General features: G+C 45.7%; 1 protein-coding gene and 3 long non-coding RNA genes across 4 annotated transcripts; 2 read left to right on the forward strand and 2 right to left on the reverse strand.

The window, feature by feature from the left end:
• Positions 1-1,854: 1,854 nt before the first annotated feature.
• LOC144378162 (uncharacterized) lies at positions 1,855-8,080 on the reverse strand. Its single transcript, XR_013439774.1, has 2 exons — positions 7,978-8,080; positions 1,855-7,812 (listed from the first exon to the last, which is right to left on the reverse strand). It is a non-coding gene; the product is annotated as an uncharacterized LOC144378162 (long non-coding RNA).
• Cyp24a1 (cytochrome P450 family 24 subfamily A member 1) lies at positions 2,553-19,565 on the forward strand. Its single transcript, XM_005325200.4, has 12 exons — positions 2,553-3,218; positions 3,429-3,619; positions 4,772-4,865; positions 6,701-6,797; positions 9,210-9,301; positions 9,974-10,085; positions 11,307-11,452; positions 14,472-14,638; positions 15,377-15,455; positions 15,951-16,148; positions 16,240-16,358; positions 18,201-19,565. The coding sequence occupies exons 1-11, from the start codon at positions 2,937-2,939 to the stop codon at positions 16,348-16,350; spliced, it is 1,569 nt and encodes a 522-aa protein (XP_005325257.4). The 5' UTR covers positions 2,553-2,936; the 3' UTR covers positions 16,351-16,358; positions 18,201-19,565.
• LOC144378161 (uncharacterized) lies at positions 11,920-21,742 on the reverse strand. The gene is made up of 2 exons (XR_013439773.1): positions 21,092-21,742; positions 11,920-13,499 (listed from the first exon to the last, which is right to left on the reverse strand). It is a non-coding gene; the product is annotated as an uncharacterized LOC144378161 (long non-coding RNA).
• On the forward strand, positions 20,462-24,870 carry LOC144378160 (uncharacterized). Its single transcript, XR_013439772.1, has 2 exons — positions 20,462-23,621; positions 23,757-24,870. It is a non-coding gene; the product is annotated as an uncharacterized LOC144378160 (long non-coding RNA).
• Positions 24,871-26,292: the final 1,422 nt, after the last annotated feature.

Genomic DNA, 26,292 nt, shown 5'->3' on the forward strand with positions numbered 1-26,292 from the left:
ACGTGTGCACATTGCACATATGCTGCCATCCAGGTTCTTGCAATGAGGGTTGGAGTGTAATTATCATCCAGGACTTGGTGAGAGTTCCCAGAACCAGACAGAGGGCCTGGGCCTGTCCCAGAATTTATGAGACTCTCTGAGATCTCTCATTAGGGATTCCCGACAGCATCCCTGCCCAGGGAATCACAGAGACTCCACCTGTAGTGACTGAGGGATGGGCCAAGGGAGGAGCGGTGAATTCCTGGGAAAGGGCTCAAAACAGTCATTTCTTATTTAATGGTACCTGGTCAAGAACGGGTAAGTATTGTCCTCAATGAACTCTCAAAGAGCTAGTTGTACTTCCCCCTGCAAGTCAGTATTAAAATTATTAGAGACTGTCTCCCTCCAACAAGAGAAACCAGTTCCCCAGAAACAGGACTTTTCCAATTGGCTGTTATGTTAGAAATAATTACCTGCACTTCTAAGCATCTGTTTGGAATACAGGAAACAATATAGCACTAAACTGCTAGGAGACCCTGGCAAATCTCTAATGCTTCCCCTTCTTCTTGAGCACACCTGCTGAGAGCAAGAGAGGAAAGAATACTCCCTAGTTAAAGTCACGGGTCATCATTCGCTGAGCATCCACTATGTGGCAGTCACAAGTAGGACACACAGCGGAGACCTAAATGGACCTTCTCTGGGGTGCATTTTTTTTTTTTACCACACTCAACACAAAAGATATTCATGACACATGTCACACTGCCCCCTGACACTGCCATGGTAGTCATTCTGATCCCATGCCTGCCTGGAAATATTCTCATTTAAGGATTATTTTCAATATCCTGAGATATATGTTTGTGAAAAGATGATACAACATGACAAAATGTATATGCTGTTTATATTACCAGCTTAGTCTGGAACTAGAAAATGTTGGGTGTGAACCCCACTTGGGCCACTACTAAGGTCCATGACATTGAGCAAATTGTTTAACTCTCTAAGCATCATGGGGTTGTGTTTCTGCTTTTGTTCTTTGTTGACATCAGAATGAAGTCAAAAATGCAAAAATGGATGTAAAAATGTCCAGCTCTGTGCCTAGGTTTATCACTAATTCCAGAAAGCTTTGTGTGTGTGTGTGTGTGTATGTATGTGTGTGCTATATAACAAAGCTTTCTTTTGTAAAATATATAATATATGACACACATATATAATGTTGTCTATATCATAATCATATTCCATATAGTATATATTACATAAGCTATATAAATCTCTAGTATGTGCTATATAATATCTAGTCTATCATGCATAAATATATATAATAATTATACATAAACTCTATATTCAATGGCTTTTATTTTTATTAACATAAGGTCATTGACTTCTGAGGACAAATCTAAAATGATTATTTTCCAACTCAAGTTGGAACAAAGGGTTTTCAAGAAACAAACTAAATGTTTACAAGAGACTTATCAAGGAAGGATTTGTTAATCCTAGGTCAAAACAAGCACTCAGGTGACTGGAAACTGGGAGAGGAGACAGTTTCACCTCCTCCCTGGGAGCTGGGAACTTTATGTTGGATCAGCAACATGACCATATGAGTCACAATCAACAAAAATTTCTAACTTCCCTTTCTGAATTATGAAGGTGAGTTGTACTCTGGGCTAGTGCAGGTGTGTTTGGGAGCATGTGTATGACTGGGCTTAGGATGGACCGTGTAGAGGTGGTGGGGATGGTTGAGGGGTCTGGTTTGACCTGGGAGTGTCTCTGCTTTGTACAGAATGGTCAATGCACATGAGGGAGGGGGCTGAGGGAAGTGGGGGAGGTGGCAGCCATTGCAAGCTATGCCCTCACAGCGTCTTCCATAACCACCTGAGGAGGTAATGACCACAGCATTTTTTATTGATGCTCATAGACAAGACTAGGTTGTAGGCACCTTACATGCATTAATTCGTTTAATCCTTATAACAACCAAAAACAAAGCAGCCAGGAAGGAAATTCTACAAACTCAATTGGTCTTCTTGCCCAAGAACAGAAGGTGAAATACATTCTTTCTATGCATTTTAGTGAATTTCGAATCCTCTCCAGCTGTAGAGGCTCAGAAAGTCTTTTTTTTTTTTTTTCCTCTGAAGGAAGTCCAGTCCAGGCTGGGGAAGCCTGTCTCTCCAGAAGGTGAGCGGGCAGCGCGCCCTTGGCAGGAGCCGTCACCCTTCCCGGACGGCACTCAGAGACCTCGCCACCCAGGATGGCTATTGTGCAAGCGCCAGGCTGCAGCCACTGCAGGCTGCTGCCCGCAAAGGGCGGGCGGGGAGGCGCATCAGTGCGCACCCGGTGAACTTGGCTCGCGTGCCTGCCTCAGGGTTATCTCCGGGGTGGAGTCCACGGCTCTCCCACCCCAGAAGCAGCGCATCGGTCACCCGACCCTGGCGCACTCGCTCACCTCGCTGACTCCATCCTCTTTCCACCACCCCCCGCGTCCCGCGTCCCACTTCCCTTGGGGCCTGGCCAGCCCGGGCCCACTCCGCCCTACTCAGAGTGCTCATTGGCCACTCAGGGCCTGCCTGTCTCCATAAATACATGGTCCCGGGACTGGAGCATGGAGAGGCACTGCAGGAAACGACAGAGTCAACAGCATCCTTTTCACCCTTCTGGGCATACCCTTCTGTGGCTCCAGACCCTAGAAGTCAGACTTGCAGACCCAACCGCGGACTCACGGGGCTCGTTTCCTCTTCCAAGAGCCACCAAACCCCGGCAGCGCTCCTTCAGCCCCTGTTGCCAGCGCTACTCTGGCAGCTGCAACCCGAGGCTGCCGCATTTGCATTCTCTCCAAGGTCTCTTCTGCTCCCAGATCCTCCTCTACCCTCCTCTGTCACATCGGCTGGCCCTGAATTTTCCAGAATCGTCAAGCCCCCAGATCCCGCTAACAACTCTTAGCCTTGCCCTCCCCAGTGCTGCGTCCTCCCATGCCCCGCGTCTCCGCTGCTGCCATGAGCTCCCTCCTTGGCATGAGCCGCTCCCTTGTCGCCTTCGAGCAGGGGCTGCGCAGCCTGGGGCAGCCCCCCAGACGCATGACATCTAGGGCGTGTGCGCCCGGTCCACCGCTAGAGGTGCCCCTCTGTCCGCTGATGCCACGTGGTGAGACGCAGAACGCCGACACCCTGCCGGGTCCCACCAACTGGCCACTGCTGGGCAGTCTGCTGGAGATTCTTTGGAAAGGGGGCCTGAAGAAACAGCATGACACTCTGGTAAATATTTTGTCATGCCCCAATTCCCTTTTGCTCCCTGCCCTGCCCTGTTCTCCCAGGATCGCTTCAACTCCTCTGTAAGGCGAAAGGCCCGGGGCGCACGGTGCGCTCAGGTGCCCTGGTGCCCTGGTTTAGCCTCAGGAGTCATCAGCGTTCCTGGGATTGTGGAGGATGCCCGCTGACTCCAAAGTTTCGCTCTGCCCGCTGCAGGTAGAGTACCACAAGAAGTATGGCAAAATTTTTCGGATGAAGCTGGGTTCCTTCGACTCAGTGCATCTGGGCTCCCCGTGCCTCTTGGAAGCGCTGTACCGCACCGAGAGCGCCTATCCCCAGCGGCTGGAGATCAAGCCATGGAAGGCCTATCGCGACTACCGCGAGGAGGGCTACGGACTGCTGATCTTGTAAGTCCAGTGCGCAGAACGCAGACAGGTGGTTTGGTCTGAAGTGCCTGGAAGTTGGGAAGGGGCGGGAGTTAAGAGTTCCCTGGAGTGATGTATTTCTCATGCCGGACAAAACCAAAGCCCCTACTTGCAGGAAGTGCAATCCTCCGCAGCTGAATAGAATGGGTCCAGGAAAGAGGCAGCAGAGAGTACTTGCTCTCCTGCAGGTCAGCCTTCCCTCAAAAGCAATGTCACACGGAATTCTGGTGTTCAGACGATTCCAGAGAATAAGGCTCTGAAGTCAGTGTGCCAGACAAATAATTTACAAACAAAAGAACCCCTTAAAATTCCCTGATGTCCTCCCCCTCCCACCCTAAACTCAAAAGCTGGAAATCATCCTCTTTTTTTTTTCCACAGTGTCCTTTTCTGGAAAGGATCTGGGGTTAAGAGCTATGTCTCTGCAAGGGTGGATAAGGACAGGTGCCAAGGTCACATTCTAGAGAAATAAAAGCCACAGTATGATGTGGTTTTTAACTGTGGACATTTAACAAGTAGCACTTTTCTTTAACCCCATATTGCAATACCTAGAAGCTGTGTTTTTCAAGATACAGCTGGCATTGGAAACCTTGTTAAGACATGGGGCTTCACAGGCTATACAGTCAGCATTGGGGCAAGTTCATAAGGTGTATGGACTTTTCACAACTCCAGTGACTCTCTGATTAGATGCTATCCTTTGAAGGCAATGGTAAAATTCTAAATTTGAGGGATTTTTTTCTATGGTTATTATGTACAAACTGATGAGTTGAAAATTGATTTTTTTTTTCAAACAAACCCAAGTTGCTGGCTAAGGGACATCCATCAGTTGGCTCTTATTGGTGGAAATTGAGGCCCTCGGGCTCCCAGCCCCAGGTCCAGAAGGGCATACCCAAAGCCCTGAGCCCAACTCATCTGGGCTTCACCTTCCTGATACAGTCTTGGGCTAGGAGGAAAGGTTTCTGTTTTATCCTATAGTCAAACCAGCCCCGAATATTCTAATGCTAACATTTGGTGCGTATTTCTTGGCATGATTCTCAAGGTTCATTTGCTTTCATGGTTCATGAAGTTGTCCCTGGAATTATTTCTACAATTCCCTTCTTTTCGTTGGCTCTAAATATAATCCTGCTCCTCTCCCAGGGAAGGAGAAGACTGGCAGAGGGTGCGGAGTGCCTTTCAAAAGAAACTAATGAAACCAGTGGAAATTATGAAGCTGGACAACAAAATCAATGAGGTTTGCAGACTGGGGCCGGCTTTCTGGGTCTCTTGGGGACAGAGGGATGTAAATGGAGCTTCAGTTCATACCTTCAAAGTGCAGAGGGAAAAGCATGCGATCTGGACAATTCCAGGGCCTTCTCTTTTTCTCTACTTCACTCTCCATCTTTCTTTTCCCCAATCCTCATTCCTTTCTTCCCCAAACCCTTTAAAAATAATACTGTAATGGAGAACCATCAGGAGCACAGACTTTGGTACTCACCAGGCTTGGATCTAAGCTCCAGACTTTCCCTCTCTGGCTATGGAATGTGGCTACGTCACTTTTCCTAAGACTCAGTTTCCCAATCTATATAATGGATGTAACAGTTCCTACCCTACATGTTCTCGGGAAGAATTAAATGAGATAGTGCTTGTAAAGATCTTAGGTAGTGACATTTGAGCTGAGTTTTGCAGAATTAAGTAGGCGTTTACAAGAAAAAGAAGGTGGAGAAAAGCATTCAAGCAGAGAGAACAATCTGAAAATGCAGGGATGGGAAGAGACACCCTATGTTTAGAGAACAGCATTCAATGCACCTGGACCGAGGCTTTCCCTGGAATGACTAGATAGGCAGGAGGCTTTAACAATGGTTTTATGCCCTGCTAAAGTATTTGGACAATATCCTTTAGCCAACAGGAGGCCAAAGGGGATTTTAAGTAATCTCTTGTTACTACTATTACCTTTGTATGTTTGTTTTAAACTGGACTTGGACCCAGACAGAATCATATAGATGAGAGATTGCAAACTTAGAAGGGTCCAGGAGCTGGATAATTAATACAGAATAGTAAGGCAGGTCCCGTAAAGAATTCAGCAAACAGAAGAGTGTATGCCCACATGCACGGACGGCTGCCGCAGATCTAGCAAATTACTGCCACGTGGGAACACACAGCCAGTGTCACCTTGTAATAATAACCTCATCATTACTATTTTGACAAGTAGTAGAGAATCCATACATTTATGTAAAATCTCTTGATTCTTTAGTGGTAAAAAAAATTCAAAATGCTTTTTAATACACTATGTGAGAACATCAGACATGTCCATTGATTACATTTGCAAGCTTTAGAGTCACATGTACCTTCTTCCAGGGTCAAGCATGGCAAGCAATCAGCTAAGTGTCCGTGGGCGAGTGACTTAGCTTCCCTAAAGAGCCTCCGTAGCTGCAGTGCCTCCCACCTCCCGGGCTTGCTCTGTGGGTGAGCTGAGGGCACGCTCCGGGCAGTGGTTGGTACTTTACAGCCCTCGTCAACTATAAGGCATTCTTCACCAAAAATGTTGGTGTTTGAAACTGTCATGCAGAGAGCTTATGTGACTGTCCAAGGACACTGGCTTATTTGGAGAACACTGCATCCAGAATTTGCAGATTTGGTTCCAAGTTCAACACACTCAACAAAAACAACCAACCAAAAAAAAGAGACGATTTCTTGCCCAGATATGGAAGTGTGGAGTGCAGACCTCAGCACAGTCCCGGCCTCACCGTCCTCAAGGTGATGTCCCTGCCAGGGACATGAGGCCGATTCCCTGCCTCATTCTGATGAGGAGAAATGCTTTTTTTTTTTTTTTTTCTTAAATTGTCAGAATTACTTTTAGATCAAAAGTGGAATCTGAAGCTTTGGGGTGGCTTCAGGAAGGGATCAGGAGGTAACCATGGACAAGGTGGTGTGGCCTGGCAGCTTCCCAAGACCGTCCTGTCATTAGTGCGGCTTTACAGAGACACCTGGGCGGAGAACACAGCATAGAGCAAACCCTTCGGCACCCTCAGCTTGAACCCTGTTTCCTTCCATGACTTTCACTGCGAGTCTCTCCCGGTTGCTCTGCAGGTGCTGGCGGATTTTATGGGAAGGATAGATGAGCTCTGTGATGAAAGAGGCTGCATGGAAGACCTGTACCGCGAGCTCAACAAATGGTCCTTTGAAAGTGAGTAGCGTCTGCAGTCTCTCCCGCTTAGTTTTGTAGGTGGTTTGGGGAATAAAATCTCACTCCGGTGACAATCAGAGGTGGGAGGGGTCCTCTCCGGTAAGGAGACAGCCCCATCCTGAAGGAAGGGAACTGGCAAGTCCCTGGGGTATCTGCATGTGAGTGTTCCCACAGTGGAGCCAGGAGGTGCATAGGCCCTGAGGCAGAAGCATGCACACTCACAGGGTGTCTGAGAAACTTCCAGAATGCTGATGCGAATGAGTTGTGCTGAGCAGGGTGGGGAGGCTGTGGAAACCAAAAAGGCAGGAAGAAGAGGAGGCTCCGGGTCACCAGAGCCAGTAGGTCCTGGGGAGAATCTGCTCCTCTATCAGGTTCAGAGGGGGAGCCGTGGAGGGTTTCCCCAAAGAGGGGGACCGGCGCTCTTTCCTTAAGTTTCAGCCTGGGAATTCAGGGGGGAGCCCTACCTTGATGAGCTCACTGCCGTGGGGATGCGGCAGGGGGGGCTGAGGAAGGTCAGGGCTGTGGGAGAAGCCATGAGGCTCCCTAGGCCAGCCTTGGGCAGGTGACACTCCAGCTGAGACCTGATGGAGAGCTGGGATTGACCAGGTGGAAAGTGAGGGAAGGAGGAAGGTTCCAGCCTAAGGAGTGCTGTGTGGAAGGGACAGAAAGGCGTCCCGGAAGCTGTAGTGTGTTCTGTGGAGAGGAATGCAGGAGGACAGGGGACGGGGGAGGACAGTGGCCGCTCTGGAGGCCTTATAGACGGGATGGGATGGGATGGGATGGGATGGGATGGGATGGGACAGGACGGGAGGTTGGAGCTGAGCCTAGAGCAGCCGGGAGCCACAGTAGAGTGGCTTTCCCAGGGGGTGGCTTTGTCAGATTTGCTGGATCCTTCTGGCCGCTGAAGGGAGGGCTCCGCAGGGATCCCCCAAGTGGAGGCTTTTGTAGACCTGTCTCCGTCTTCAGATCAACCGCCTTTCAAGTTCCAGACCTGTCGCCTCAGCACCCTAGAAAGCTTTATGCACAGCATAAGGGAAAGAGGAGTAAAAGCAAAGACTATCAGAGAGACATGACGTGAATGTTTGGCAAATTGACCCCTAGAAGTACCCAGATTGAGGACTTTCCAAGGCATTTAGTTGCCCGCTAAAGAAAACTGGACTGAGGTGGATTAAATTCACACCTGGATCCTGAGAAGCCTGGAGGGAGGAGGCCCTCAGCTGTGCGGTGCAGCCCGGTGCTGAAGGCCAAGCATCTCCTCCTCCTCCTCCTCCTCCTCCTCCTCCTCCTCCTCCTCCTCCTCCTCCTCCTCCTCCTCCTCCTCCTCCTCCTCCTTCTCCTCCTCCTCCTCCTCCTCCTGCTGGTTGGCTGGTGGCAAAATGAAAGGCTCTCCTCGACCAGGGGAGTTTGGAAAGTAAGATGTGGTTGGAACCCCGTGGCTCTGCTCTGACTAGTCTTGCGGATCCTGCTTCTCAGGTGGAGGACTTGAGGCCAGTCGTTCACCCGCTTGACCCAGGTTGTAAATGGAGAGCGGATTACCCACCTATCAGGCAGCAACAGCAGTGATCCTGGATCATAAAAGAAAGCAGTTAAGAAGACAATATTTAGGACAATGAGGGAAATTTAAAAATGGGCACATGGGTATATTATGGAATGGGTAATGTTTTCTGGGTATTAGTGACATTGTGGTTACATAGGAAAATGTATTTATTCTTAGAAGATATCTGCTAAATTATTTAATTTTGAAGTATCTAAAAGGTCAAAAATCACTTTCACGGAGACACACAGAGAATTAATGTATGCACTGGCCCCAGGAGAAAGTCACTGTAGCAAAATGTTAACAATAACTACTTCCCAGCTCAGAGAACATAGGTATCCATTATACTAATCTTTCAATTTTTCTGTATCTAAAACTTTTGAAATGGAGTTGGGAATTTTATTTTTAAAAAGACTGTGCCTAAATAAAATAACTAAATGGGGAAAAGTCAACAAAGCACTGGCTCAGGACTAGCAGGTACCGGCTGTTCAGCTGGTTCATGGCCTTCCCTTGGCCATGTGGGGCAGCAGAATCCAATAAACAGCTCAGCAACCCAGCTGAGCTGGAGGCAGAGCAGAGCTGGCACCTGACACCACCTTTGCCTTACATCTTCAGGTGACCTTCGAGACCCAGACTAAGGGGGTGGCTCGTGCTGGATACGATTTCTAGAAAGGGAGGAGAGTGCTTACGCCCTTTCTCTCAGACCATTTGCTTTCCCTTACTGTTCTTGGACTTCTGAGTCATTGGATTTTTTTTCTTTTTCTTCTTAGCAAAAACATAATTTTATGAGACACAGAATCAAGTCTTTAAGAGCCAGCTAATCATAAACGCCAGTGTGGCTGAGCTTCTGTAACCGTCACGATTATTTTAAATAATAGGTATCTGCCTCGTGTTATATGAGAAGAGATTTGGGCTCCTTCAGAAGAACGCCGGGGAAGACGCCCTGAACTTCATCGAGGCCATCAAAACAGTAAGCAGCTCTTACATGAGGACAGCTCACAGGGCAGAGTGGCCTCAAGGTTCATGTGCATGGCACTGTCTCCCAACAGTGGCATATACCAAGGCTTTATTTCAAGCTACCTTATTTACCTAGATGTGGATAATGTATTTTAATATAGTATTGCATAGGTGCACATGTCACTTAGAAGCATGTTAAACCCATTATTGCTCTGTTTACACAGGTCATTTTAGCAAAATAAAAATTGACCTTATACCTATTTTTGGTATTCCCATTAATGTTCAGTTAAGGAAAAAAAATTTTCAAAGTGCCTGAAATTTTTCAGATTTTAAATTTTTGAATGGTTTAGGTATGTGTGGATGCAGTAGAATTTGATTTGGAATGAATGGCCAAGTTTAGGAAATTATTTGAAATTGAAGTGAATATGAAAGTTACGGTTTTATATGGTTTTTTTAATTGGGTCATAGGACCTAGCACCTTTTATTAAACACACAGTGAAAAGTCACCCCAAGATTGCTTTTGATGTTCCACGGGAGGTGGGGCATAGGCATTGTGCCTGGGATGGGTGTGAGAGAGCGGGGCACCTTTGAATTCCTGCTTTCGGAGTGGCACAGGGTATGTGGCTTGGAGCAACCTCCAGGGGGAGGAGAATTTGGACTGAAGAGGTGCTCCTGTTTCTCACAGATGATGAGCACTTTTGGAAGGATGATGGTCACGCCGGTCGAGCTGCACAGGAGCCTCAACACCAAGGTCTGGCAGGCCCACACGCTGGCCTGGGACACCATCTTCAAATCAGGTACGAGGGCTGCCCTTCACTTTGGGCCCACCAAGCCCCAACTGGGGAAGGGCTGGAATGGCCTTCCTAGGTCAGCCACCTTGACCTCTCTGTGGAGTTGCCTCTCCTGATTCCTTTAAGCTTTGCAAACACACAAGTGTAGATGAATCTCAGGGAAAGGCAAGAGGTGGATTTCTACGGTCTTCTTTGGGAACTGAAAGTGGCTAAAAGAAGAGCTTTGGAGTCAGAGGCCCCTGGGTGCCCTGTGCATGGCAGCTTGGCCAAAGTGCTGCCTCCGTGTCATCCTGTGTTGCCTGGTCTCTTAAATGAGCCCAATACTGGTAAAACCTACCTCCATGCAGCCATTCTGAGCCTGACACAGAGGACATGAAGACCTAGCATGTCACAGAACCTCAGTGGGTAGGACTTTGCCATTTCTGCTACACAATGGAAGGAATATTTGGTGCTAGGTTCAGGCACACACATTTCATCCTTATAACTAACCTTCGTGATAGGTCCTTTATGAGCCCCAACTGATGTGCCTGAGATACTTCCCAAGACTACATGTGAGGTTCTGGCAAAACCAGGGTTTGGAGCTGGGCAGAAGGGCTTCAGGATTCAAGCTCTCTGCTCATTTGTGACTCCTGTCACTGTGCTCATCGTCCCTGTTAGTCTGGGGCTGCTTGCACACTGGATCAAAGGGAGGGAGACCGGTACCTAGGATGTATTTTATGTTTTCCATTGTTACCAACAGGCACAGGCACTATATTTTCATGTATGGGGTCTGTATGCCCGTGTGTGTGTGTGTGTGTGTGTGTGTGTGTGTGTGTGTGTTTAGTAATGTTGGGTCCAAAATTCTGATTCTGAATAGGAACCCGACTCCCACTTCCTCACCTGCTGATCCCTCCTGGGTTCTGAGCTCTTGCTATTCAAAATGTGGCCACAGAACAGTGGCATCTGCATCATGGGAGCCTGTGAGAAATGCAGACTTCCAGGCCCCCACCCCTGATTGGGTCTGAGTTTGAAGAAGGTGCCTGAGGCATCTTGAGCCACCTTGCTTATGTGGGCATTGAGATATTCTCGCCAGCCTAACAGGAAGGCAGTACAAGCTTATTTAGCAAATTTTCAGCGTGAAAAGACTCTCCAGGTTTTGCAAGGATTTGTTCTGAGATTCCCTCGGGTTCTTTCCTCATCCTAATATTAAACTGTCTTTTTTTTTTCTCTCTCTCTCTTCTCTAATAGTCAAGTCCTGTGTCAACAGCCGGCTGGAGAAATACTCTCAGCAGCCTGGTGCTGATTTCCTCTGTGATATTTACCAGCACAGTCAGCTCTCTAGGAAGGAACTCTACGCGGCTGTCACAGAGCTCCAGCTGGCGGCTGTAGAAACGGTAAGGCGGGCTGGGGTCTGGTCTGCCAAACGCACAGTCTGTGCAGGTGTTTTCCTCAAGAATTTGAGGAAGTCTTCCAACTCACTCCTTCCACCAAGATTAACTGAGCATCAGCTCAGCGAAGCTCCAAAGTCTTGCACTTGATGGTGCAGGGAGACGAAAGGTATAGCTGCAAGCACATGGCAGAGACGTCATTGCTCCAGTGACAGAAATCAGAATAGGATCTGGTCATGGCCATGACAAACACGCAAACTACTACAGGGATTTGGAAGCAGTAAAGTTTCATGTCCCGGCAAGAAACGTTAGATTTTTAAAGTTGGATTATTTTAGGTCATTGCATATGTTACTCCAAAGTGCTTGGCCATGTCTGGTGATATGTATTGTAAAAATATTGAAATGCCGTACTTTAAGTCAATAATGCTTTTCCTGCTTGGAAGTTTGGACATAGTTAGTTTGAGACAGCGTGATTCTAATTGAAATAAGCAGATTTATTTCAATCCAGCATGGCTTATACTCATAGAAGATACTCCATATAGTCCAGTTCCAAATGCAAATACTGGCAAATGCACGTAGGTGTGTTTAGTTGTCTTTGAGTCAATATTCGAGCCATCATGAGAGTGATGCATATTGATATTCCTCATAAATCCAACAGTGCACACACCTTAAAGTGTCTCAGAAGGCAAGCCAGCTTGCTGATTTCCCCTTTTTCTTTATTCCTAGTGTTTCTTGTGCACATAAAGAGGAGGGTTTTCTCCAACCAGAGATCCCATCCTTCTCATTTCTCCTCTGCCCGAGTGGCTGACAAAGGCAAAAATTCATTGTATCTCATTTTCCTATTGAATCGCAAACCCTAAAAGGTTTCTTAGAGTGATAGAACTAAAATTTTCATTCCTTTTTATTTTTTTCAACTGTTAAGCTCTGTAAGGGCCATGACTGAGTGCATTTCTGTACAGAACAGAGGCTGGCGTGTGCTAGGTGGCCAGTAAATGCTTAAGGAATAAATTAAAGAAACCAGGTATTATAGAGTGTCTTCTGTGTGCCAGGGACCATTGCGGGTCCTTGAGAGACCATCATGAACCAGAGGCCAAGTTCTCCGCTTCAGGGAACACATATGCTGGTGGGAAGACAGACTGCAGACATGCAATCAAACAGATAAGATCATTTCAATTAGTGTCATGGGCCACAGAGGAAGTCATCAGAAGGATACTGAGAGATGGAAGTGGGGCTAGGGGTCCCTCTCTGAGGAAATAATACCAGAGTTGATTCTGGAATGAAGAGAAGGATCCAGCTGTGCGGAAACCTGGTGAAAGAGCACTTCAGGGAGGGAAGGATAGCACATGCAAAGGCCCTGTGGAGGAAAGAGGGTTGAAGCTAGAGAACGAGCAAATGTGATAGGAGTTGAAACTGGAGGTTGCAAGGCCTCATGAGCCTTGGTAAGGCCTTTGTGTTTCATTACGCCCCATGAGGAGAAGCTCTTGAAACATTTTAGGCAAAGGAGTCACCTGTCCAATTTTTGTTTTGACAAGCGGACTCTGGCTGGTGGGTGGAGAAGGAACTTAGTGCAGGGAGAGTAGAAGCAGGCCAGTTAAGGAGATGGGTCTCCTCCCGAGGTCAAGCCGGGATAGCCTGTGCCCTTGAGGTTTCCCAGCCCACTTCCCCTCTGCGTCTTTTTTAACAAGCTCAGTTGGTCTCACGTGGCTCGGGGGGAGCTCCATTTGGTACTTGTGGTGAAGAACCGACTGATACGGTTATGCACGATCTCCATTTCTTTTTTAGTCTCAGCTGTTCTGAAAGTCGCATTTGGAGAATCAGAAAACTCTGAGTGCCTCTAATTTGGTGGCTACACCCTCTTCCTGTTTTGTAAATTGGACTCTCATAATAATGCCACCATGGGTTTATTTGCAGCTGAGGCCACCGGTCCTTTGACATGCAGAAGCCTACTTTGGAGGCATCTTCTTCCAAAAATAATAAATAGCCACGGGCTCTGAGTTGCACTTTGCTCATCTAAGTGAGTGGCAGATGGCACTTGGCGACAGCGTCTTCGAGTCTGCGGAGGGAAGGACACTGTGACCATTTTTAGGGGACTATTTAGCTTAAATTAGCTAAGGCCTAAAAAACAAACATGTGTGCCCACTGGTGGTGGCTATTATGTAGCTAGAAGCTGTAATGGCTGGTTGCACCGATGTGCCCAAGGAGGTCCTAGAATGGGCCAAGGGGACCAGGTCCTCCTGTACCCTCAGCTCAGGGCTAGCATTTCCTCTTTGCTGTTGGCATCCCCCTATGAGGGCTCTTTGCATGTGGCTGAAACTTTGAGAATGCCTTTTCATTTCCATGGTAATTTCTCAGGGTGTGGCCCAAAGAATTTTAAAGTTTCAGAAATACTCACTTCTTGTGCATTTGCACTGAAAAAAAAATAGAAATTTAAGCCTCTTAGGAGTAGCACTTCAAGGATCTCCGACCTGCTCTCTTTACTCAATTTTTACATCAATTTATTTTTTACCTTAAGCAATTTTAGTTAAACCTTTTTTATGTTAAGATCATCATAGATTCACATTTGGTTCTAAGAACAAGACTAGACAGAGATTCATTCCTTGTATCCTTCATCCAGTGTCCCCCAGGGGTAACATCCTGCCTAACAATAAAACATCATTACAGCCTCCACGTCAGCCCTGATATAATCTACCTACTGATTCTCATTCCACCAGTTTGATATACATTTATCTGTGTTTAAGCAATTATTGGATCCGACTATATTCTGAATGTCCTGATGCAGCTGGTTATTTAAAGGATTCTATTTGATTCCCTCAGCAAATAAGCTATCCTGAATTGATACATTTCACAAATTAAATCTGACTTTCCAAATATTGGGTTTGTTTAAGGTACAGCAAATAAGAACATGTGAAAAAAAATCACTAACATATTTGCAGAGCAAGGCAGTAGGCATCACCTTTGTTTAGCTCGTAGTAGTTTAAGGCAGTTTATTTATATAAATTCAGTTTTGTGTCTTTTTGGGTTTCAGACAGCAAACAGCTTGATGTGGATTCTCTATAACTTATCCCGTAATCCCCAAGTGCAACAAAAACTTCTTAAAGAAATTCAAAGTGTATTGCCTGAGAATCAAACGCCACGGGCCAGAGATCTGCAGAATATGCCGTATTTAAAGGCCTGTCTGAAAGAATCTATGAGGTATGAATAAGCCAATATAAATATGTTGGAATACTGTTCTCTTAAATACTTAACAAAGGTAGCCCTCTCATAGATAACTACCCTTGATGATTATAAACATTTCTCAAACTTGGAAGAAGAGTCTTGGGACCACATTTCTTTTCTGTCACATATTCCCTAAGTCATTAGGGAAATGCCATTAAATTCTGAATGTCAGTCCTCCCCTTTAAAGGAATGACCCCACCAATAGATGCTCTGAACACTGAGGAAGACCAGTGCATGATGCAGATCCCGAGGCGACTCCTTGGCAGGAGACCATGTTATTAACTAACAAGACACAGCTACCTTCATTTCTGAGCCCCTTATGTAAAATGTTTTTTGAAAATTCTTTTTACCTACTTTTTACCTACTTTCTGGAAAACAAAACTCACAACATTTTCAAAGTAGAAGGAAATATTATGAAAAGAATGGGAGATGGGAGAAATATAGAACAAACATCAGCCTTCAGGGTGAAACACAAAACACCTACACAGTGGAGTCTGGGATGAGACAGGAAAACCACTGTTAGCCTGGCACTAGGGATTGTGACAACACAATATGACAAGAAAAAGCAACAGGGGAGATGAATATTGGGAAGTCAGGACTTTATGAAGAGCTACCCCAGTTTTGAGCATGTACTTAATCTGATCTCCATTCCCACTGACATTTTGAACAGAATTTGGTCAGTGGCCACCTTTACAATTGATTTTCTGTTTTCAGGCTTACCCCAAGTGTGCCATTTACAACTCGGACTCTTGACAAGGCAACAGTCCTGGGTGAATATGTTTTACCCAAAGGAGTAAGTAGAACTTGTGTTTCTGTACCTTACAAAACTTTGAAAGATATGCTTTCCAAACATTCAACAGATCTCTCTGAAACTTTTTGCCAAGACAGCATTTGTTTGGGAAATCCATAGCAGGAAGCATTATAATTCGCATTTATGTAGCACAGAATTAGGGAGCATGCCTATGGAAATAGAGACCTGAATCTAATTCCACTTTTATCTGTGTGTTCTTGAGTGAGTCACATAACATCTGTGACCCTCAACTTCCTCATATGTAAAATGGGGAGAAAATAGAATCTGCCATATGGGGTTGTTCCAAGAATAGAAAGTAATAATGCTGAATTTCTGTGCCTATTCATTACTTGACACATTTTAAGCATGAATTGTTCTTTGGCAATCCTTTTTCTTATGGGCTATTTTACATGTGTAAAGATGATCACTTTTTTAAGTTTTGCCATTAAAACATTCTTTTCTAGTTATTTAAAATGCTGCCCCCCCCCATGTTTTTAGACAGTGCTGATGCTGAATACCCAGGTGCTGGGGTCCAATGAAGACAATTTTGAGGATTCAAGTCAGTTTAGACCTGAACGTTGGCTTCAGGAGAAGAAAAAGATTAATCCTTTTGCGCATCTTCCATTTGGCCTTGGGAAAAGGATGTGCATTGGCCGCCGTTTGGCTGAGCTCCAGCTCCACTTAGCTCTCTGCTGGGTAAGTTCCTTGCTGGATCTCTGTAGCCATGTGACTCCACAGGCAGGAGAAGGGAAGGGTAATTCTGCTTTTTTGTACACATGTGTTCTAGATCGTCCGCAAATATGACATCGTGGCCACAGACATGGAGCCTGTTGAGATGCTGCACCTGGGTATCCTGGTGCCCAGCCGGCAGCTCCCCATTGCATTCCGCCAGCGGTAAGAACTAAGGTGAGCATCTGGGCATCCATGCTCTCTGCAAGGTCCTGCAAATGACCAAGCTGAGCCCTGAAATCAGCCTGGCTTGGGTTTGAGTTCTGCCCACCACTGACTCACAGGGCAATTTGGAGCAGCTACTTAAGCCCTAGCCCTCTTCCTCTGTTTCCTTCCCCACCCCACCCCCCTTTTTTTTAAATTTGAGAGTGGGGACCAGAATAGTATCTCTGCCAGAAAATTGATATGAATACAAAAATCTTAGCCCAGACAGACCTGGGTGTCAAATAAGTGCTCAGTGAATGCTAGCTGCTCTTAACAGTTTCTATGTATGAATAGCAGAGGTTGACCAGCTGTTTCTCTAACATAGGCCAATTGGCAAATATTTTAGGATCTGTGGGCTATGGAGTCTCTGCCACATCTACTTAAGGCTGTCTTGAAAAATGCAGGCAGCCACAGAGGACCATAATGAATGGCTATTGTATTCCCTTCCTATTGCTGCCCTAACAAATTACTGAAATTTAGTGGGTTAAAGAACACAAATTTATCATGTTACAGTTCTGTGGGTCGGAAGTCCAATGCGACTCTTACTAGGCTAAAATCAAAGTGTCCACAAGGCCCTATTCCTTTCTGGCAGTTCCAGGGGAGAATTCATTCCCTGCTTACGTGGGTTGTTGGCAGAAGTTGGTTCCTTATGGCTACAGGACTGAGGTCCCCACTTGATTGCTACTTTGGCTGAAGGCCGTGTCCAACTTTTAGAGCCTGGTCATGTTCCTCCAGCCATCTCAAAGCCAGCAGCTGAGTCCCTCTCATGTTCCTATGACCCAGCTCTCAGACAAGCTATTATCCAAGATGGTCTCCCAATCTTATGATCCTTAATAACCTCTGCAAAGTCCCTTTTGCCATGTAAGGTAACAATCACCCATCTAGAGACAGGAGTTCTGATGCATTTAGATGGCCATTATTCTTTGGACCTCAGGTCTTAGCTTATGGCGTGTAGAAGCATGTAGTGTCAATGTAGGTACTTCTAGCCTGTGTTAAGTGCAATACAACACTTTTACACTGCCACATGCCATTCGGTACCACTTCTGACAGTGGAGGAGTTCTCTCCTGTCCTCTTTACAACTTTTGCCAGGTCTATTTATCCCCTCTTGACTGACTGAGTACTGGATTATCTTCTTTCAATTAACTTGGACTTTGTATGTCACTTTAGCCTTGTCCTGAAAGCAGTCACTTCCTTAATGAAATGATGAGTTTGTAAGCCTCAAACTCAAGTTAGGAGCTTTCTCTTAATACATTAAAATGAATTCAGAACTCTCATAGTGACCACAAGTCAGCCTGGAGACCCCAGCATCGTCTGATGTGGAATCACGGCTCCTGCAGCAGGCAGCCTTATGGAATCACCCCCAGCACCCAAACTCACTCCATCACCTGACCTTTCAGTAGCATCCCTAGCCTTTGCCTAGAACCAGTAGTCATTTCCAGCTGCAAGTGAAGGGCATCTGCTGGTGGGGAGATCACTTAGAGAGACGTGTAATTACAAATAAAATTTCTGAATAAGGTCCAAAGGAATATTTTATTATTCCTCCCCAAGGTCTGGTACTACTAGGCAATTCATCAAACTCTGAGCACCCAAACCAACAGAGTTAAACAAAGTAGGGCATTCGGAGAAATCCAGCTTGATCACAAGACCCCTGGTCTATAGCAAAGACAGCACATTCATGGTGGCAAGCCTTACCTTGGGTCAGAGTCCTTGACAGTTTGAGTTCTAGTATTTATTTTTGCTAGTAACTTATCTCTTTGTAATTCATTCTTTATATTTGGGGTATCATTTATTTTCCACATTTTTTTTTCTACCAGGATCAAGAAGAGCAATTTTTAGCTTCCTGCAAGAATGGTGCTTGGGCTTCTGCATCCCTGGAAAGCCAACAGCAGAGCAGCAGCAGTTCATGAAGAATGTCTAGGCCCTGGTGTCTCTCCTCTCCCTCTGCCAGTTGTTCTAGAAGCTGTACCGTCTGTTTAGATGAGGCCACTTACCAAGACTAAGTCCAACCCAGGGATATGAGTTGAGTGCTGGGACACCAGGCTCTCCAGGGTTCACCTCTGCTTATACTTTTCCAAGGTCCCCACAAACCTGTTTTCTCTTATATCCTCCGTGGCATGAAGGGTGCTAAGCACTTGCCAGTCAGTCAGGTGAGGTTACCAGGTGTTTCTGCACCTGCCCTGCCAGACCCACTGCCAATTCTCCAAAGTAAGCTCATGGTTCTCAGTGAAAGGTGTAAGGTGTCTGGAGCTCGGGGTGATACTGATAATCCACTTGCTGTCTTTCCGTTTCATGAATACCTGCTTAATAATGTTAGCAAAGCTGAATGTTGGTTGAAGCAACCAGGTCCTCACAAAACTGTGCTTTTTTGTGAGGAAATATTGGAAAATTAGAGAATATTTCTGTTTTAAGAGGTAGTTTAAGTCACAACTTCTTATACAAGAATATCTTAATGATTTAATATGACATCATTACTCAAAGAACCCTGAAATGTTTTACTTCATTAATGTATTTACTCTATGGCAGTGGACCATAGAATGGATGGGTCAAGAGTTTGTAGTGTGACCACAGAGGTACATCCTGGGGTGTGTGTGTGTGTGTGTGTGTGTGTGTGTGTGTGTGATTCTTTCTAGTGGTAATATGTGGTGCTTAATTTAGGATCTGTGGTGCAGGGTGATGTTCTGAAGTTCAGTTACAGATTCAAAATACTCATTGTGTCTTTAATAAAATGATTTCTCTGCTTTGATCTTCCCATCTACCTAATGGGGCAATAGGAAGCTATGCATTCCTTAAAGATAATGGAACATCTGTTATGAGAACTGAACTTCTTTGGAAAATATTATTTCATAAATGTAAAGTGCGTAGAGGTTCGTGCCTTACATATGAGACTTTTAAAGCTGTTTACATATGGTTTATTTGAGCATGTTTTTACTACTGCTTTTCCTAAAAGCATACTGTATTTTTGTGTATATTTGGTAGATATTTCCTTTTCGAGGTTATATTTTTAGTACATTTTGGAAGTCTTTGTATTTGAATGGATAGTCCCTATTTCTAAAATGGGTCTATGCTTTCTCAGTACTATGAAATTACTTTTGGAACTACAAATCCACATGTGTTATCAGATTTCATCTGCATATCTTTGAATACTTTGAAAGCAAAAATAAAAGTTTTTAAATACTCAAGACATTTTTTCGTCTTCAATGCATTTATCATCTCAAAATTTTAAAAATTCAATCTTTGTCTTACTGGTATGAAATTTTCTTATGTGGCCATTTTACAAGCCCTATGTCACAAATCTACCCTCACCAAAATCTAGACTTTGATAGCAGTTTTACTGAAAGATGGTTCTTTGAATCTCAAAGAAATTTTCCAATTTTTGCTGCTCACAGATTTTTTGAGGTCATTTACTTCTGTCCTCAGCACCATCCCCACCAACTGGCTGCACCACCAGGACCCCTCACCTGGGCCACTCATGCAACACCAGATCCCCACCCACCCTTCTCCCCTCCCTCCATCCCTTCACCCTTGCCTCACTGCTTCTCCAAACCCAGACCTGTCCGCATCTCGGGCTGCTTTATGGCTTCCCGCTGCTCTAACATCAAGATCCAGTTCTGCAAGCCTCAATTCCATGCCCTGTAAAATATGCCCCGCACCACCGCGGCCTCAGCCCACATCATCCACCAGCCATGCCTCGGGACTCCAGCCTCACGGGCTTTTGTGAGTTTCTTCTGTTCCTCCAAAGTGTTCTCACTGCCGTCTTCCTCCTGGCACACTCTCCCTTCCTGCCCCATTCCCACGCACTCTGCGGAGCTGAGCTTCCCCCAGGAAGTTTTCCTCAATGACCTCCATCCCACAGGAGCTGACCTGGGCAGTGATTCCTGGGCACACCTTGAGGCAGTGGGGCCAGCAGGAAGGGGAAGGGAGGGAGCCAACAAGGGCGGGACTTCAGGTGTTGCAGCCTTGGCTTTAGCTGCAGGGAGCTCTGGAGTGTGCATAGCAGCATGATCTGCTCTCATGACCAAGGAGTGGGCCTTTCACAATTCTGCAATGGAGGAGCTTTAACTCCAGGTATGTCTGGCTCTTTGTGCATCCAGAAAAAAAAAAAGCACTAAAGCCAAAGTAGTCTTTGAAGAGCAGCACCAAGAAGAGAGTTTGCAGAAGCCAGGGAAGGGCATACAGATAGGCAAAAGGGCAGAAAGGGTCCGGGTGCAGCAGAGAAGGTGCCTGCTGCCCCCAATTCCCTGTGCAGCTCTGCAAGCGTAGACCCTGATATCAACAGGATTGTTGATCATGTTAATAATATCAGCTCTGCCTGCCCCAGCACTGCTGAACACCTACTGCTCAAGACTACATCACCCTGCACAGTGTTTAGGACAATGCTTCTCATGTTGCACCCGGGAAACAGGCTCAGAGAAGGTCAGTAACCTGTTGAGGATCATCAGAGAGTGCATAGAGGAGCCAGAATCCCAGCAAAGGTGGAGAAGATCTGGGCCCATATCTAAGACACACCATGAACTTGTCCTTCACAACGTGCCACACGGCAAACTTATGTACATTTGTGTGATTATTTGATTGACACTTGCCATCCCCACTCTCCACCTCCCATACACACACTATAATATAAGGTGCAGTGAGAGAAGGCACAGGCTTATTTTGGTTTGCCATTGTATCTGTGATGCCTGGTGTTTGGCCCGTGATAGATACTCACCGTCAACCTTGTCCCCTCAGCCATGTCTGTAACAGCCCTTTCTGATGGTAGACAGAGCTGTACGAATTTCCAAAGGTCCTCCACCTGTTGCTATGTGGCTGACCGAGGACTCGAGCCAGAGGTAAATGTCCTCCGCCGTCTGACAGATCAGTGTACAGCATAATGCTTCTCGCAGGGTAAATCAGAGCTACTGCCTTTGACGCCTGCACACGGCTGCTCGTCACATCTTCTCCAGCCCCATGCCGCCTCCAGGAAGCCTCAACTAGCTGGAACCAAAGTCCCTAGGTGTTTAGAGGAAGCTGTTTACAGTGATATATTGAGATCACAGTCCACTCAGCTTTGGGATGCCCAAATGATTTTTTGAGAGACTAGGAAAAAAAAAATAGAAGAAAAAGAAGGGAGGAGGGAAGGAGAAACTTGAGAGCTCTAGGGACTCCCTAGATGTTTGTGACTGGACTCTACAGACTGTCACTGCTCCCCTGGGTGCAGAACTCTTTGTGGGGAAGCTATACCTAAGCAGGTGACGGAGTGCAATGAGCTCTCTGCACAGTCAACCCACACACATCCCACCACTTGCTCTTGGAGTGGAGGGCCCACCATGGGGTGACCTGCACAGGTGATTCCCACAGCCCCAGCCCAGTGAGAGCAGAGGGACAGGAGGTATGGCCTGTCCTGCCTCATTTCTCATGCATGTCCCTAAGCGTGAGCATCTTGGGGCCCTTAAATCCTTCCAGAATTTAGGGATGAGCATTTTTCTGCAACATAGCCCGAGACCTAAGCCAGCCACTTCACCCCTGGTACTGTAAAGGAGCAGAACCCTCCTTCTGCTGCTGGGACAATGCCCTGTCCAGGTAATGTCAGGCTGTGAAGGTTATCCTAAGTCTAAAAAGTTTTTCATTGCTTGGTCAACTTTCAAACCTAAATCCCAATGTTCCTTTGCTCGAATGAAACTCACCAGAGTTCTACATTCTATTGCCTGCATGCTGGTACAGCAGGGAGAACAAGGATTTTAGAAAAGTTCACCTACCTGGGTTTCCATCCTAGAGGACTCATTTCCTAGCTGTGTGACATGAAGACTCCACTTAACCTCTCTGAGCCTCAGCTACTAAACAGATGCTAACATATCTCATGAAAAAGTATGCTCATGAGGTTTAGAACTTTTGAACTGTACCTTTCTCAGTGCTTGACACAGAGCAGGGAGGGCAGCAAAGGCACAAAAATGAAACAGACCCCTTCGTTGGACAGAACACATATCAGGGCGGGTGTTCTGGGCCCACATAGGGAAAACAGAGATCAACATCTGGACATTATCCACCCTCGGGTTCTGACCAGAGGAGCATTGAAGCTTTGCTTTCTATTTAGAGTTTTTATGGGAGGAATTGAGAATTACTGGAGAAGTTAAAAGAAACTTTCCCCACCAACTCCATAGTCTCCCACATTAGCCTGTGTGCTAAACACTGGAAACCACCGACCCACAGGTGACCTGGGGACATGCTCTATGTCTCAAACATGGCTGCCAAATAGGGAATTTTTTCCTCTGAATTCCATGAAATCCTTCCACTTCCAGCTATTGACATTCTGTCAAGAAAAGTTTCTTCTTCTCCTTAATTTGTCTGCATCGGCACGGGCTTGTTGATGCATCTCTTTGAATGGGTGATAGTGTTTCACTAGGATTCATTCTGATGCTCACATTTTCCCGTTTGCCTAAAAGGAACCTCTTCAAATAGGCTTCTGCATTTCTTTGACATGTTGCCATCATTGCTGAGCAATTCCTGACTTTCTAGAACAAGAAGATAATCCAAGCTGATCTTGTGCTGCATCCACCCAGTCCAGGAATCACCTGTTTTCCAAGAAGTCCTAGTTGTTTCAGGGAAGAGTGGAATTTAGAAACCAGGATTTTAGGCCTGGGTGTGCTCACTGCCACTGGGATGTCATCGCTTCTGGATACTTTCAGCATTCAGTGCTGGGTAGTGGTGAGTGTGTGCGTGTTTGTGTGTGTGTGTGTGTGTGTGTGTGGAGAGAGAGAGAGAGAGAGAGAGAGAGAGAGAGAGAGAAAGCAAAAATAGTCAAAAATGTGAACACTTGGGGAATAGAGGTGAATGGATTATAAGAATTCTTTGTATTGTCCTTGCAATCTTTCTGAAAAGATGTCAAAATAAGTCATAAAAAAAATAGAGTGGCAGTTTAATGAGGTGGTTGAGAATTGCCAGAAGCAATTCCCAGTTCCTCTGCTGTGTGGCACTGGGCAAATGATGGTGACCTCTCTGTGCTGTATTTACAAAGCAGGGATGATGATCACAGTGCACTTCATGGCAAGGCTGAGAGAATAAATGGAAACAATTTGATAAACTCTTAGAAGCTGCCAGGCCCATTTTGAGTCCACAAGAAGTATCAGCTTGTTTGTTTATTTTATCATGCACCAAGATTGAGAGGAGATGCACCTTTTCAGATTTCTGGTTCCCATGGAAAATCAGGTCTGGTTTGTGTGGCTCACAAGCCCACAGGCCATCGACTGCAGCATGCTGAGCAGGTATTGCTAGGATAGGGCGGGGCACGTGCTTTCTGACCCAGCACTCTGTGCATCCTGACTCCGCCTCACCTGCCTGCCTCATTTCCAACCTTTATTTTGCACAGCTCAGAAGTCTCCTTGATTTTTCCTTTACAGACTCTGAGTCCCACTGGTAAACCTTCACGCACAAGTACCTGGGCAGGACCACCGACTTCTATTGAGCCAGTTCTGTATTCTTTTCCTGTCCCTCATCTCAACCACTCCTCGTACAGAAGCTGGGAATCTTATTTTGTGTCAAACTTGGAGAAGTTAAATATCCTGATCGGAGAAACACATAAGCAGAAAACTTGTGAAACCTGGGTCTGTCTGCATCCTTTACTCACTTCCCTTCTCGGAGGCCAAGAACCAATATGGGTCAGTCAGTCTGGCTCTCACAAGTGTTTGGGGTGAGGCTGAAGAACTGCTCTGGCTGCATTATGATTCAGCCTGATTCGCTGAATGTTTTCTTATCTCCTAGGCTGGACCTTGACCCCCATGGTGAAAGCACTTATTGTGCTCTGGATCGTTCTGTCCTGCTGAACCCCCTTTATCATCCGTGGCGTGTCTGAGAACCTTAGTCGGCAGGATGATGTGCGCTGGGGTCTCTCAAGGGGCATCCTCTCCCAGTACCAGGCTTTTGATTTAATCAGATTTGCCCAGCTGAAGCTTTTTCCTTCCAAATTTGTTCTCTTTTAGTGGGGAAAAAAAGTGGGTGATATTTGTATGTGTGGAACAGAAAGTTGAGGATGGGGGGGGGCATGGGGGGGGGTTGCAGACAGTGGGAGAAAGAGGCCCGGAAGCCAGATTAGCATGAAGGCCAGAGCCCACCACACAGACTTGAAAAATAAAGGCTTTGCTCTTTCATTTGCATTTGTTTTCCTTTTAACACATCAATGTCCCTTTTCAGTTCATTTATTGTTGATGCTTCTTCAGGTATATGGCTGGATCTCGCTGGGTCAGAGCTAGGGGAGGCTGCAGCTGACCTCTGGTTTGTGCAGACACCAGTTGTTGGTGACAGCTGCCTGAGACCACCCAGAAGCGTTCGAGGTGGGTCCAGAGATATCAGAAGAGAGGATCATGATTAACTGTCAGCATCTGCCGCGAGTCCTAGAAGACTCTTCAGTTTGTTCACCCTATCCATAATGTATTCTCGATATCAAACGTACAGATATGTCATAAGAGTTAACTGTGTGCTGTATCAAATACATAGTAAATGTATTTATTACATTGATTTTTGATTTTTGGTGTTTTTTTTTTAGATTTTAGTTAAGAGTGAATAAATGTCATACACAATATGTGTGCAAACCAGTCTTGAAGGTTCACAAACAAATTGTCCCTTTGTAACATCCCTCTGGCCGGGATGAAGCCAGGGGTCCCGCAGGGAGGCCCAGATGGCAAAGAGCAGAGCACTGCCTCTTATCTAAAGGAAAATCCAAATGTAAGAAAACCATGGGTCCTGAACCAGAATCAGTAATGTGTATTATTAATTTGTCCAACAAGTATCTACCAAATACTTAATTTTTGACAGAATTCATGCATTGGTTAAATAATACAGGAATTTTGTTCTCAGATTAGGAGAGTTGTCTCTTGTTCCCTTGTAGAAATTCTGTTTTCTATGATGCCACTCACTAGAGGCACAAGCTCATCCCAGCTCTCATGCCGGGATTTATGTATTATTTTTAGTACCAACTTGGAGCAAATTGTCTAAGATCATTGTTCTTGAATGCCTTCTGTTGGGTCAGGGGTGGGCAGTACTAGGGATGGAACTCAGGGCCTCCAACATGCTAGACACGTGCCTTATCTCTGAGCCACGTCCTCAGCCCAATTTAATTTGATTTATTTTTGAGACAGGGTCTCACTAGTTCCCCAGGGTGACCTCAAACTTGTGATCCTCTAGCCTTAGCCTCCCAAGTGAATAGCTGGGATTATAGATGTGCATGCCTGCCTGGCTTTAATATTCTTTTAATTCTAGTAATAGTTTGACTCTGAGAAAACCCCATGTACGTGTCATCTCACTTCTCATTGAAAATGGAAAAGTGAGAGTGAGGAAGAAAACTTGAAAGGGAATAGAAAGAGAGGCATTGATGTTTTCTGTGACATCAATGAAGTTTTCGTTAAATCACAGAAGCAGATTACTAATCCCAACCAATGACTAAAATCACAAACATGAAGGCCACAAATCAGCTCATGGCTGCCTTCTAAAGGAACAGTGGTGGCTGGATCAGAACTCCAGAAATGGCAGAATGAAATGGTGCTCTTAATGAGATTCCCAACACTAATTACATTTTTTACCCCCACAGAGCTTCCGGAAAATCATGCTGAGTTCTACTTTGGACAAGCATAAAGTCAATTTGCCAAATCCTTCCAAGGTTCACTAGTAAGTGAACTGGAAAAAAAAATTCATATTAAGACTTTAAAAGTCTAAAAGTGCCGGAAGAGCTTAAAATAGTTAACTCATCAACTAACCCAGAATGAACTTGGGAAAAGCTTGTCTAGCATGTTCCTTGTTGGAAGCAGAAAAAAGAACTAGAAAACAACCTCACTTGCAGAGAGGACAATTCCGTGGCATGGTCAATATCCAACTCCTTAGGTAATGAATGACTCTGGTTGTTATTCCCAGTCTGGCAGATCTGATGAAATCACATTTCACCTG

Source organism: Ictidomys tridecemlineatus, chromosome 5 (genome assembly GCF_052094955.1).
Source record: "Ictidomys tridecemlineatus isolate mIctTri1 chromosome 5, mIctTri1.hap1, whole genome shotgun sequence".
NCBI lineage: Eukaryota > Metazoa > Chordata > Mammalia > Rodentia > Sciuridae > Ictidomys > Ictidomys tridecemlineatus.